This window comes from Abramis brama (genome assembly GCF_963993115.1).
Source record: "Abramis brama genome assembly, chromosome: 2".
Lineage (NCBI taxonomy): Eukaryota > Metazoa > Chordata > Actinopteri > Cypriniformes > Leuciscidae > Abramis > Abramis brama.
The window spans coordinates 68,333,516-68,347,079 of NC_139964.1; the positions used below are offsets into that span (position 1 = coordinate 68,333,516).

At 38.7% G+C, this 13,564-nt stretch overlaps 1 protein-coding gene across 2 annotated transcripts in view; it reads left to right on the forward strand.

Moving 5' to 3' along the window:
• Positions 1-11,615, forward strand: part of pros1 (protein S) — a 20,155-nt gene extending 8,540 nt beyond the window's left edge. Inside the window, exons 6-14 of one of the 2 annotated variants that reach the window (XM_084095034.1) lie at positions 478-645; positions 1,491-1,619; positions 2,559-2,799; positions 4,505-4,691; positions 6,353-6,517; positions 6,724-6,892; positions 8,464-8,600; positions 9,119-9,347; positions 10,922-11,615. In XM_084095034.1, coding sequence (XP_083951160.1) covers positions 478-645; positions 1,491-1,619; positions 2,559-2,799; positions 4,505-4,691; positions 6,353-6,517; positions 6,724-6,892; positions 8,464-8,600; positions 9,119-9,347; positions 10,922-11,082 — 1,586 coding nt within the window. In that variant the 3' untranslated portion in view covers positions 11,083-11,615. The remainder of the gene's footprint in view (positions 1-477; positions 646-1,490; positions 1,620-2,558; positions 2,800-4,504; positions 4,692-6,352; positions 6,518-6,723; positions 6,893-8,463; positions 8,601-9,118; positions 9,348-10,921) is intronic. The other variant, XM_084095035.1, reaches the window with a different exon arrangement.
• Positions 11,616-13,564: the final 1,949 nt, after the last annotated feature.

The following is a 13,564-nucleotide window of genomic DNA, read 5'->3' on the forward strand; positions in this document are numbered from 1 at the left end:
GATTTATGTCTAATTTTTATAAATATATATTTTTTAATTTAGCTGCATGTCATGTGACCAGCGTCAGAGAGCCGTGAATATTTATTAAAATATTAACTCTCAGAGGAAGTACAAAAAAATATTTCATATCTAAGTGCGTCGGCTGACAAAACAGTGTGTGAGTCGCTGTAAATCAAGGCAATAACACCAAGAATGCATGAGCGGATCATATGTAAACGTTAAATCCCAGACAGCAACATAGTTTCGGCCCACATCCGGCCCACATCCGGTGCGCGTTGAATCCACATGTGCCAGATGTGGGCCGGATGTGGGCCGACACCATGTTGCTGTCTGGGATGTCATATAAGTGATGCAAAAGCATCTGTGTAAATAATGCATGAGTAAACTGCACACTGTTGGTTAAAGCGCCACCTACTGGTTAGTAGTTAGTATGAGTAGTATTCTTAAGAAATATAATATCTCATTAATATCTTACAGATATTAATGAGTGTGAAGACCCAGAATTCCCTGCAGGCTGCAGCCAAACGTGTCACAACCTCCCCGGGAGCTTCAGCTGCAGCTGTGAGAAGGGCTTCTACACACACGACAGCATCCACTGCAACGGTGAGCGACACAGCACAGGTCAAAGGTCACAGGTCTGCACAGGTCAGCACTGCACAGGTCTGCACAGGTCAGCACTGCACAGGTCAAAGGTCACAGGTCATTGGTCTGCACAGGTCAGCACTGCACAGGTCAAAGGTCACAGGTCAGCCACTCTTGGAGTTCTCTGCTGTTCTGGAGGAGTGAAGTGTGCTGGACTGTTTGCTTGGCGTCTGCCAGATGAGTTTGAGCTGTTCCAGGAATTCTGGGATTTTCCTGTAAAGGAGAAACATGATTCCCCTCCAGCTGTGAGGAAACATCGACACACACACCGAACGTTTGCAGAATCCACTGGAACAGTCTATTAGGGTCATTATGTAACAGTGTTTTTTAACTGGTAAATCATCAGACGCTGTTTCCCTTCGGCCGTGAGCTTATCTCCAGGACCCACAATGCCGTGCGTGTGTGATCGGGCTGTTTGTGTAGCTATGTACACATCTACTCTGAAATCACAGCACTGGAAGTCTGGGAATGATGAAAACTCTTTGAAACACTAGTGTGTGTGAGAAGCGATTCATGATGCTTTAGGTCAGATGTGTGTGGATCATTCAGAGCATGAGTGAGTGTGTCGATCATGTGACCTGTGACCTGAAGCCGCAGGGTTAATATCGCTCACTGAACACATGTCTGTTGGTGCAGTATGAACTGGCCTTAATACTGCTCTGTGTGTGTGTGTGTGTATGTGTTTTTGTGTGTTGTGTGTGTTTTTGTGTGTTGTGTGTGTGTGTGTGTGTGTGTGTGTGTGTTGTGTGTTGTGTGTGTGTTGTGTGTTGTGTGTGTTGTGTGTGTTTTTGTGTGTTGTGTGTGTTTTTGTGTGGTGTGTGTGTGTGAGTGTGTGTGTCTCATTGCAGATATCGATGAGTGTGTCCTGTATCCCAGTGTGTGTGTGGAACCGTCTCAATGCATCAACGCTCCGGGGACGTTTGAGTGCCGCTGCCCGCTGGGATACCGCTACAACACAAGCTCACGCGAGTGTGTCGGTGAGACCATAACACACACACACACACACACACACACACACACACATTCATCCTCCAAACTGACTGATGTGAAATAATCTACATTAACCTTCATTCTTCCCGTCAAAATGACCTGAAGCCCTAAAATTATACTTAATTTTTTTTGTCCAGAAAGCTTATTTAATTTCATTTTGATTATATTTTTTCTATTTTTTAATGCAATTTTTTTGGGAGATTTTTTATTTTATTTACCTTTAAATGACTAGATTTGATCAATAAATAAATAAATAAAGAGTAATTTAAGCACATTCCTCACAGTCTTTCAACTTGAATTTGAAATAACTCACAATTTCATGCATGACTCTTTTAATTCAGCTCAGAATATCTTACATTGTGTGTCTTTGACCTCTTGTGGAAATATAATAATATAAGATGATATTTGATGACTCTGGGCTTATATCTCTATATGGAGTAAATGAGCTGTTCCTCTGGGTCCTAAAGCCTGTTCACTTCAGTGTGCATTCAGAGACACATGTAGACATTATACAATCATTTATTGGCAAAGTAATTTTAAAAAAAAAGCATTTTTAGGTGTTTCTATGTGTACTGAAGCATTCCTCACATTCCTAAGGGGGTCAAATTGACCCGTGAATGAAGGATTCGTTACTTTTAAAAATTTCAACCACAAAACTCTTTTTTGGTTTATTCGTAATTAAAGTACGACAAAAGTCCTGTGGTCTCGGACCCCTCTGATGTACACTAAATTTTTTACAATTTAAAAATAAAATAAAAATCCGGGTCAAAATGACCCGAAGGAAGGATGATTAATAATGTTTCATGCTCACATTCTAAGAACATTATTAAACATCTGATAATATTAACCCAGCGTTCTGTGAATGTCACGGTTCAGGAGCTCTGATGTTTTAACGTTGATGCTGAATGAGTGATGTTTTCTGTCAGATGTGGACGAGTGTGAGCAGGACGTGTGTGATGGCGAGTGTGTGAACACCGTCGGGAGCTTCTCGTGTCACTGTGACGGGCGTAAGGGAGTGAAGCTGGCGCAGGACGGGCGTGTGTGTGAGAAGATCCCGCAGTGTCTCGATGTGTTGGATGACAAGAACGAGGAGATGCTGTATCTGGGAGAGCAGTTCTCCGGCGTTCCCGTCATTTACCTGCGCTTCCGTCTGCAGGCCGACACCAGGTGCGAGTCACATGATCTCAGCAGGGTCTCGGAGCCGTTTCCTGAGTTTAAAGCGGTGGTGTAATGCCCTTTTCACAAGATGTAAAATAAGTCTCTGATGTCCCCAGAGTGTGTGTGTGAAGTTTTAGCTTAAAATACCCCACAGATATTTTTATATAGCATGTTAAAATTGTCACTTTTTGAGGGTGAGCAAAAACATGTTTTTGTGTGTGTCCCTTTAAAGGGGACATATCATGAACATCTGACATCAAGAGTCTGACAAAAGGCCGACACCAGGTGCGAGTCACATGACCTCAGCAGGGTTTCTGAGGACGGGAGCTGCAACGAAGGCCACACTAACACACTTTCCCTTGAAAACGCATCTTTTTCTCTCCGTTTTTATTAAAGAACACAAAGCTTTTTGAAAACGCCGTTTTCGTTGGACTGTCAAAACGGAGGTATTTAAAAACGATGACGTAAGTTTAGTCATGTGACGCATATTGTACCAATAGATATTGATGTTTATAGCGGTATTGAGCCTGTTATGAGCTGTTCACTTTCACACTGTTGCTAAAATATGTTACTTTACACACTCTTCATATCACAGTCCTGCACACATGACAGAACACACTCACATCTGCTGTCCTGCGGCGAAACATGAGAACAGTTTTAGCGTTTTAGATCAAACATGTAATGGTGAGAGAGAGCGACCTGGACGATCAGTGAATGAGGAGATATTCAGGGAAATAAAATGATCCTGTCAGAAGAATTGCGTGAAAACTTTATTATTTATTTTTCCGTCTGTATCGTCTCAGTGAGCTTTTGTGCGGTTTTACACATGCGCAGTAAAGGTGAATTTAGCATTTTAGGCGTTTTCAAAAAGTTTCTCATCCGAAACGTCAGAAAACGCTGGAGTGGACGAAGACTGTTTTTAAACGAAAATGCTGTTTTTAAATGTATCTGGATTAATGTAGACGTAGCCTGAATGACAATTTAAAGCGGTGGTATATTGCTCTTTTCACAAGATGTAAAATAAGTCTCTGTTGTCCAGAGTGTGTGTGTGAAGTTTTAGCTCAAAATACCCCACAGATATTTTTATATAGCATGTTAAAATTGTCACTTTTTGAGGGTGAGCAAAAACACACCATTTTGTGTCTGTCCCTTTAAATGCAAATGAGCTGCTGCTCCCGGCACAGGGGGCGGAGCTTCAAGAGCTTGTGTCTGTGTGTGTGTCTGTGTGTGTGTGTGTTAGCAGCTCCGATTAATTAAATAGGACATTTCTGAATGGTTAGTTGATGAGTTTATGAAGCTGATGTGTAGTTATCTTCTAGTCATTGATTAGCATATTCTGTCTTGATAATCTATAAATCGTGTTCAGGGGGCGGGGTTTATGTAAATTTTAGGGTTGGTGATGTCACTAACCCCTGAAGAAGCTTGTGTAGTCTCTACCAGCCGTTTGTTGTAGTCCTTAAAAAGCGATTTCTGTAAAAGCAAATATCTCCCTTTCTCACTTTGAGCGTCGTAACTTTGCAGATGTTGTTTATGCTCAAACAGCAACATTACACACTAACTAAAGTTAGAAAAGTGAAACCATAATCAACCACCCCTTTAACTCCTGAACATCGGTTCCTGAAGGCTCCTCTGTTTATTCCAGAGTAAAAATGTCTCTTTAAGAAGAAGTGAATGTGATTCCTCATGAGTCTCTGTGCTGTGATTGCTAACACAGGTTTGCAGCTGAGTTTGATTTCCGCACGTTTGATCCCGAGGGAGTGATCCTGTACGCCGAGTCTTCGCCGGACTCCTGGCTCATGCTGGGTTTACGGAGCGGCCGCATCGAGGTCCAGTTCAAGAACCAGCACTCCATCAAGATGACCAGCGGAGGGAAAGCCATCAACGACGGCCAGTGGCACGTGGTGCGTTCACGACTCATCGATTATAGATCATATCTGATTTACAGTCTCAACTGTACATGTTTCTGAAAGAGTCTGTTCTGCTCATTAAAGCTGCGTTTATTTGATCAAAAATACAGTAAAACAGTGAAATATTATTCTAATGTAAATCATCTGTTTTCTATGTGAATATACAGTAAAGTGTAATTTATTCCTGTGATCAAAGCTGAATTTCCAGCATCATTACTCCAGTCTTCAGTGTCACATGATCCTTCAGAAATCACTCTAATATGATGATTTGATGCTCAAGAAACATTTATGATTATTACCGATATAAGATCATTAATTTCTTTATAAAAACAAAGGGTGTGGCGATGCACTTACATGCACGATTATATACGATTATTTCTGTAATTGAGTTGGTTGATTATTTTGACGATTAATTGGATTTTTTGTGGTACTAAAAATAGACCTAAGTGAACAATGACCCTTAAAATGACTTAAAATACATATAATATCAGTAGGCGTGTTTCTATTACAGATTTGTGCAAAACTTTAGCGATTTATTTATTTTCTAAATGTCGACAGAAAACTATTGTGAAATGACGGCGTTTCCATTAACCGATGTTATGCGACTAAAACTTAATTTTTTCCTCTCGCGATAAGTAAATCATTCCAAAAACCATGGCGATGGACGTTGTAGGATTATGTACTATATCCCAGCCACTGCACTGGCCATTATTATTAATGGAAGGAGATGTATGTGTGTTTTCCAAGCATTAATGGTGAGGAACGACCTTTATTATACTGTGAGCGGCTCATATGAGGAGTTTCTGGGTGTTTCTCCCTCATTTCTGCTTATTTGAGGTTTAGAATCCATTATTCCTGTAATAATTTTGTCTTTTATGATTTTAATATAGAACTGTCTCGTATTCTGTCCAAACACACTGCGTCGTCTACGTCAGGTGACTGTAAATGCGCAAAAACTGTTTCCATTGCAGATTTGCGAAATATTTCTTTTTCGAATTGCCTGAAAAACCCCCCTCATGCGAGCGGAAAAACTTTTTTGCAATAAATGGGAGTTTTTGCGAAAATTACGTGTTTCCATTAAGCATATTTTCAATTCGCAATTTCAATTTGCGCAATTTAAAGGGTAATGGAAATGCGGCTACTGAGGCAATAAAAATAGGTTCAAATAAAGTCTCAAAAGCAAGTAATCATATGGTTTTATTGAAGAACACTTAAAATACATAAACATAATAAACTTACGTACATGACATATTATAGCGAATATCTGGTGATTGTTGTTGTTACACGTTACAGCAGATCAAATTTTCTTTAATATCGGCCAAACAACATTTAATTAAAGTGTCCACTTAATCTTTAATATTTAGCCACTTGTTTACAGTAGAAATGCTGCACACTGTAATTTCTTCAACAAGAGCATGTGCACATCAAAACATGCAAACTCCGTGCTTTTATTTTGAAAACTATTTGCATATGTAGAAACATATTGATGTTTATAAATCTACTACAAGTTTTGCGTTTCCAGACGAACGTTATTAATTAAGCAACCGAAACTGATAACATCCGTCGTGCTGATATCACGAGACAGCTTTTCAGCGCTACAAGATGGAGTGTCATGTTTCGTCACACCCCTAATGAAAGCTTGTGCACGTGTGTAGATCTCGGTGGAGGAGCTGATGGGAAGCGTCAGTGTGAAGATCAGTAAAGAGGCCGTGATGAGCATCAACAGTCCTGAGCGTCTCTTCACACCCGTCAACGACAAACTGGAGACCAAGCTTTACATCGCCGGCCTGCCCAATCGCAACGAGAGCCTCATCAAACCGGCAAGTGCTCACTAGCGCCCCTACAGTCAGTGCTGTGCAACTACACATTAACACATTCCATTCACAAACTTCACAACTCAAAAGGGTTTTTTCCGAATGAGCGCGCTCCAACCTGTTGATCTGTGGTGTTCTAATCCTCTTTCGTGTGGCCGCTGTGTTTTGTGATCGCGATGGATGTTTATTCTGCTTGTCTCGATGTGCATCAGATCAACCCGAGGCTGGACGGTTGTATCCGCGGATGGGATCTGATGAATCAGGGAGCGTCGGGAGTGAAAGGAGTGATTCAGGGGAAGGAGAGCAAGCACTGTTACGTGTACGTGGAGAAGGGCTCGTTCTTCAGTGGAGGAGGCCTGGCGCTCTTCAACATCGACTACAGTCAGTCACTCCATCCCAACATCCTCATACACAGTTACATGCATCTTTAGCACGGGCATGGCCTCAGAAAACTCTGTTTGAACCCGGCTTATATTTTTGCACTTTGCATCAGTCAAGTCACGTTTATTTCTGTAGTGCTTTATGCAATACCGATTGTTTCAAAGCAGCTGAATCAGTGTTGATTCAATTCACTTCAATAACGGTTTCAATTTTGCAAAATTCATCAATTATGAAACAAATTCAGTTCAGTGTTGATTCAATTCACTTCAATAACGGTTTCAATTTTGCAAAATTCATCAATTATGAAACAAATTCAGTTCAGTGTTGATTCAATTCACTTCAATAACGGTTTCAATTTTGCAAAATTCATCAATTATGAAACAAATTCAGTTCAGTGTTGATTCAATTCACTTCAATAACGGTTTCAATGTTGCAATATTCATCAATTATGAAACAAATTCAGTTCAGTGTTTATTCAATTCACTTCAATAACGGTTTCAATGTTGCAATATTCATCAATTTTGAAACAAATTCAGTTCAGTGTTGATTCAATTCACTTCAATAACGGTTTCAATGTTGCAATATTCATCAATTATGAAACAAATTCAGTTCAGTGTTGATTCAATTCACTTCAATAACGGTTTCAATTTTGCAAAATTTATCAATTATGAAACAAATTCAGTTCAGTGTTGATTCAATTCACTTCAATAACGGTTTCAATGTTGCAATATTCATCAATTATGAAACAAATTCAGTTCAGTGTTGATTCAATTCACTTCAATAACGGTTTCAATGTTGCAATATTCATCAATTATGAAACTAATTCAGTTCAGTGTTTATTCAATTCACTTCAATAACGGTTTCAATGTTGCAATATTCATCAATTATGAAACAAATTCAGTTCAGTGTTGATTCAATTCACTTCAATAACGGTTTCAATGTTGCAATATTCATCAATTATGAAACAAATTCAGTTCAGTGTTGATTCAATTCACTTCAATAACGGTTTCAATTTTGCAATATTCATCAATTATGAAACAAATTCAGTTCAGTGTTTATTCAATTCACTTCAATAACGGTTTCAATGTTGCAATATTCATCAATTTTGAAACAAATTCAGTTCAGTGTTGATTCAATTCACTTCAATAACGGTTTCAATGTTGCAATATTCATCAATTATGAAACAAATTCAGTTCAGTGTTGATTCAATTCACTTCAATAACGGTTTCAATTTTGCAAAATTTATCAATTATGAAACAAATTCAGTTCAGTGTTGATTCAATTCACTTCAATAACGGTTTCAATGTTGCAATATTCATCAATTATGAAACAAATTCAGTTCAGTGTTGATTCAATTCACTTCAATAACGGTTTCAATGTTGCAATATTCATCAATTATGAAACAAATTCAGTTCAGTGTTGATTCAATTCACTTCAATAACGGTTTCAATGTTGCAATATTCATCAATTATGAAACTAATTCAAAGCTCTACAGAAGACAATAGTGTCATACAAGTACTTGCATGGATAATTGAATAAATGCCGGTCTAACTCTGTTCTTGACGTCGCAGACAGAAGCGATCAGTGGAAGGTTGATGTTGTGATGAGCATTCGACCCTCCAGCAGCACCGGTGTATTATTCGCCCTGGTTACCAACAACACTGTCCCTCTCTCCGTTGCCGTGGTAACACGGGGGCCCGACGATGCGGTAAGCTCCTCCTCCACTGACATGTCCTGTTGAAGTCTCCACACACACATACACACACACACACACACACTTGTGAAGTGCGTCCCAAATTGCATACTTGTGCACTATTCTACTCAATTTTGTAGTATAAATAGTGTTAGTGCGTTCACACTGAAAATTCCAAAAAGAAAAAGTGCACTTTAAATACCCGGATGTTGCACTTATTTAACCCAAAAAATGTGTGGAACGTTGGACACTTCATGCACTCGACTGTTGCAGCTTTAATTACATAGCGGAGGGGGAGGGGCTATCAGACTCCGATGTTGAAAGACAAAATAAACGCATACATAGTACATATATATTGCATAAGTACATGCATAGTGTATAAGTGCATAAGTACATAGTGTATAAGTGCATACTGTATAAGTACATACATAGTGTATAGTGCATAAGTACATAGTGTATAAGTGCATACTGTATAAGTACATACATAGTGTATAGTGCATGATTTGGGACACACTCGCGCTCTTGTGTTGCAGGACCTGCAGGTGTTTGTGGACGGTGTGTGTGTGGCGACTCTACAGTCTCTGATGCTCTGCTATCCGGATCGTCTACTCGTGGAGATGAGAGTGTCAGCTGATGTTCTCCTCATCTCAGCGAACTCCTCCAGCGTGACCTACAGTGACCCCGTGACCCTGAGCGAAGCATTAGCGAAACTCCACCGCGCCATGCAGGGACACGTCCACACGTACATCGGAGGACTTCCAGGTCAGTCAGCGACTTCATGTTTAACCCCATCGAGCAGAACACCGTTCATAAAGCTGACTCCCCAATCCATGCTCACTGATATAATGATAAATCCATGCTTTCCATGAAGCTCGCAACGCGAAGGTCAAGGGTTCGATTCCCAGGGAATGCATGAACTGATAGAAAATATAAGTCGCTTTGGATAAAAGCTTCTGCCAGATGCATTAATGTAAGTGCAAACACTAAAATATAGATCATTTTACAAGGGAACTAGTCGTTTGTCACTAGTTCTAGTCCTCCTAGTGAAGTGCTGAAACCTCAAACTCGAAGAATTAGTTAGTATTAGCGTTTTTGATTGATAATAATGTTTCGCTTTGTAATTTTCTCTGTTAGTCCAGTTATAGTTTACTAAACTAAAAAAAAAAACTTTAGTTACTTTACTTACGAACTAAAATATATTAAACTGATTTTTTTTCAGCTACTTGCCAAGGCAAAATTCTTCATTTTTATTTAAAGTTGAAGAACTTAAATAACTAAAACTGAAATAAATATTAAAAAAACTGAACAAAAACTATATAGACGTAAAAATAATATTCTTAATAATAAAAATGACTTAAACACAACAAAGTGACTAAAACTTTAACAAAAAATTTAATTAAAGCTAAAAATTTAAAAATATAAAATACTTTTTTTAAATATACTGAAGATGTAAAAAATTATGTAATAAAATAACTAAAACTGAAATGAAAAATGAATAAAAACTATATAGACATATTTAAAAAATAATAATAAAAATGACAAAAACACAACAAAATTACTAAAACTAAAAAAGTGAAAACAAAATAAAATTTTAAATGTACTGAAGATGAAAAATGTATGTACCAAAATAACTAAAACTGGAATAAAATTTAATAAAAACTATATAGATTTTTTTTTTTTTTTAATGAATAAAAATGACAAAAAATAAAAAAACCACTTCAGTTAATCATAGTAACTGGTAAAGGTAAGTACAGTATCTGTGCAGACGCCAACACTCCTTCAGTTCCTGACATCTAATCCTCTTTATCGTGACTTTAAATCAATACATTTATCAATAATGGTGCGCTAACATCGACTGTACATCTAGACCTGGACCGTCCTGTGACTGATCCTGGTGAAGATGAAGCTGGTGAATCCAGTCCAGCGTCTGTCAGGAGCAGAACGTGATTCCGATCGATCGTGTTCGTCTCCAAACGTTAGAGACAGGAGAGGTTTTGTTCTAAATCAATGTGCGTGATGCTTTAAATCAGCACGAAAGTGAAGTTACTCTCGTCTTTTCTCCTCTATTGTGTCGTATATATCCGAGTGAAACGCTTCTGGAACGAGAACAAATGTGGGCGGGGCTTGATTGTGTCTGTGGGGAATTGATTGGATGGTTGTGGTTTGCTATTGGCTGATCTCATGTGATTGACAGGTTATAGCCCCGCCCTCGTCATCAGAGAAGAGAAGAGATGCTGCAAGAGGAACTTATTCTGATTCAAGATTATGATCACAATAATGATGTGCATGGATAACTCATGTATGGTGTGTGTGTGTGTGTGTGTGTGTGTGTGCAGATCTCCCAGTGTCCATCACTCCGATCTCCGCGTTCTTCCACGGCTGTCTGGAGATCAGTGTGAACGGGCAGCAGCTGGACTTCGACGAGGCTGTTAGTAAAGACAACAGCATCAAGTCTCACTCCTGCCCCCCCGTTTCTGCCCCGGGTGCGCCTCAGTAGGCAGGAAGTGACATCACAGCCTCACGCAGGGACATGTGACACGCCATCCACCCAATCACAGCCACAGTAGACAGGAAGTGACATCACAGCCTCACGCAGGGACATGTGACACGCCATCCACCCAATCACAGCCACAGTAGACAGGAAGTGACATCACAGCCTCACGCAGGGACATGTGACACAAAACCCGCCCTGATTCTGGGTTCAGCATCACATCATGTCCTGTGATGTACTTTGTATTTTAAATGCGTGTTTTAATTGATCCACTCATTAGTATGAACGAGCCTCCATTTAAACATGTGACAGACATTCATCCTGATGGTTGTAGTATTATTATTATTATTATTCCTGACGTGTCGGTTGTGTGTGTCTTTAATCAGTATAGAGCCGTCAGTTTTTGTATCTTGTAAATAACACCAATTTGAATGTGATGTGAATATGTTTAGGTGGATATTGAACACTAGTGCAGCATTAATTGTTGGAATAAAACATGAAATGATAAAAATTGAATAAAGACCAAACAAAACATGAAATGCAGCATGTTGTCGTCATCAAGGAAATCTCAGTGAAGTAAATCCCTCTTTAGACATGAATGAGAATGTTCAACTGTGATTAGTTAACATGCATTAAAGATTATTAAATACTGTAACAAATGTATTACTCATTGTTAGTTAATGTTACTTAGTAAAAATACAACTGTTCATTGTTAGTTCAGGTCCATTAAACATTAACAGATACGACTTTTGATTTCAATGAAAGCAATAAAGCCGTGTTTTACAGTGGATGTAGAACAGCTGAGGGCGTTGTTAGGCTCGACGCGGAGTAAAACCCACTGTAAAACACGGCTTCAAGGGGCTTATTGCTTTTATTAAATGGTTACTCCATAAAAATATTCATTTTAATATTTATTTTATTCATAAAATAAACACCAGCAACAAAAAAATATAACGTTTAAACACATTTATTCCTCCGCCAAGCAATGTAGTTCCAGAGGTTGCTAAGCAAGACATGCAACAACAAAGAGTCACGAACGCGCGCAGTGACACTAATGTACTGCGGTCACAGATGTGTGTGTGTGTGTGTGTGTGTGTGTGTTGAGTCATTTACAACGGCTTCAAACGCGGCTCAACCAATCAGAATCAAGGATTGGAACTGGAATATATTAGGAAATGTTTAAATTAATATTAACTTGGATTATTAAATTCTTTAGAAGTATTTTAATTTTTAGTTTCAGTTAACTAATTTTAATAAATGAGAACTTATTGTAAAGTGTAACTAAATTTGTGATTTTCTCAGGGGGAAATAAAAGCATTGAAAAACCAGAATCAACATCAGATCCTGTGTGTGTGTGTGTGTGTGTGTGTGTGTGTGGAACAGAGGAGAGTCTGCAGGAGAAAAGAGAACTAGACCGAGCTCGTAATAAAACAAGAATCAACATCAGATCCTGTGTCTGTGTGTGTGTGTGTGTGTGTGTTACCGGTCAGACAACAGACAGAGCTCGTAATAAAACAAGAATCAACATCAGCTCGTCTAAAGTAAAAGCGACTCAGAGATGATGGTGTTTTATTACTCTACAGGAGAGGAAGTGTTTTATTGAACTGATAAACTCATATATATCTATAACAGTTCACTGTAAAGATTATCTGTTGTGAAGATCATTTCATTAGGGTTGTTGTGCTGGAGTTTATTCTTAAGGAAGTATCGTGTTATTAATATGTAAAACTACAGTAACGTCTTCAGCTTCAGATCTAAACGGGCTATTCTAGAAGTGAATGTTTTATGAGCAGAAGGATAATCATAATCAGCCAAAGCACAACCAAAACACTTCTTCCGCAAAATACATGCAGGTTTGTTTCTTACCACTAGAGGGACAAGAGAAACATGTACCCTTAACTACAGATCAGTCTTTTTGTGAGTGTAATCTCACTTTAAAAAAAAGCGTGTCCAGTAAAAGTCCTGGAAATTAATTTCCCTGAAGGTCTGGAAGCGGCTGTTATTAATAGAAAGTGCTCTACTTTTGACTTCTGTGTAGTTTAAAGGTGCATGAATGTTTCCATATGGCAATAACCGGACACTGGATCTTCATCTCTGAAGCTGATTTGAGATATCAGTGTGTTACAGATGGGCACGAGTCAGTGACCTCAGTGTTGCATAAAGACACAGATGGGAAACGGCAAGAGAATGAAAACACTGGGTCAGAAAAACAAGAGGAAGAATGTAACCTCACATGTGACGGGAATATCAGAGTCGGATAAACACAGCTGTGATTAGAAAGAAGATCTTCACTAAAACACAGAGATTTCAGACGCACAGGATCAGAACTTTACAGACGGACATTCTGATGGTTTTAAATGCTCATCTTAACATGATGACGACGGCTCTGGAAAGATTTTTTAGATTTTTTTAATCTAAAAAATAAAAAGTGTAAAGTATGTCTTATGTAGGCTATATCATATTTGATACATCAGGCTTTTATGACTCA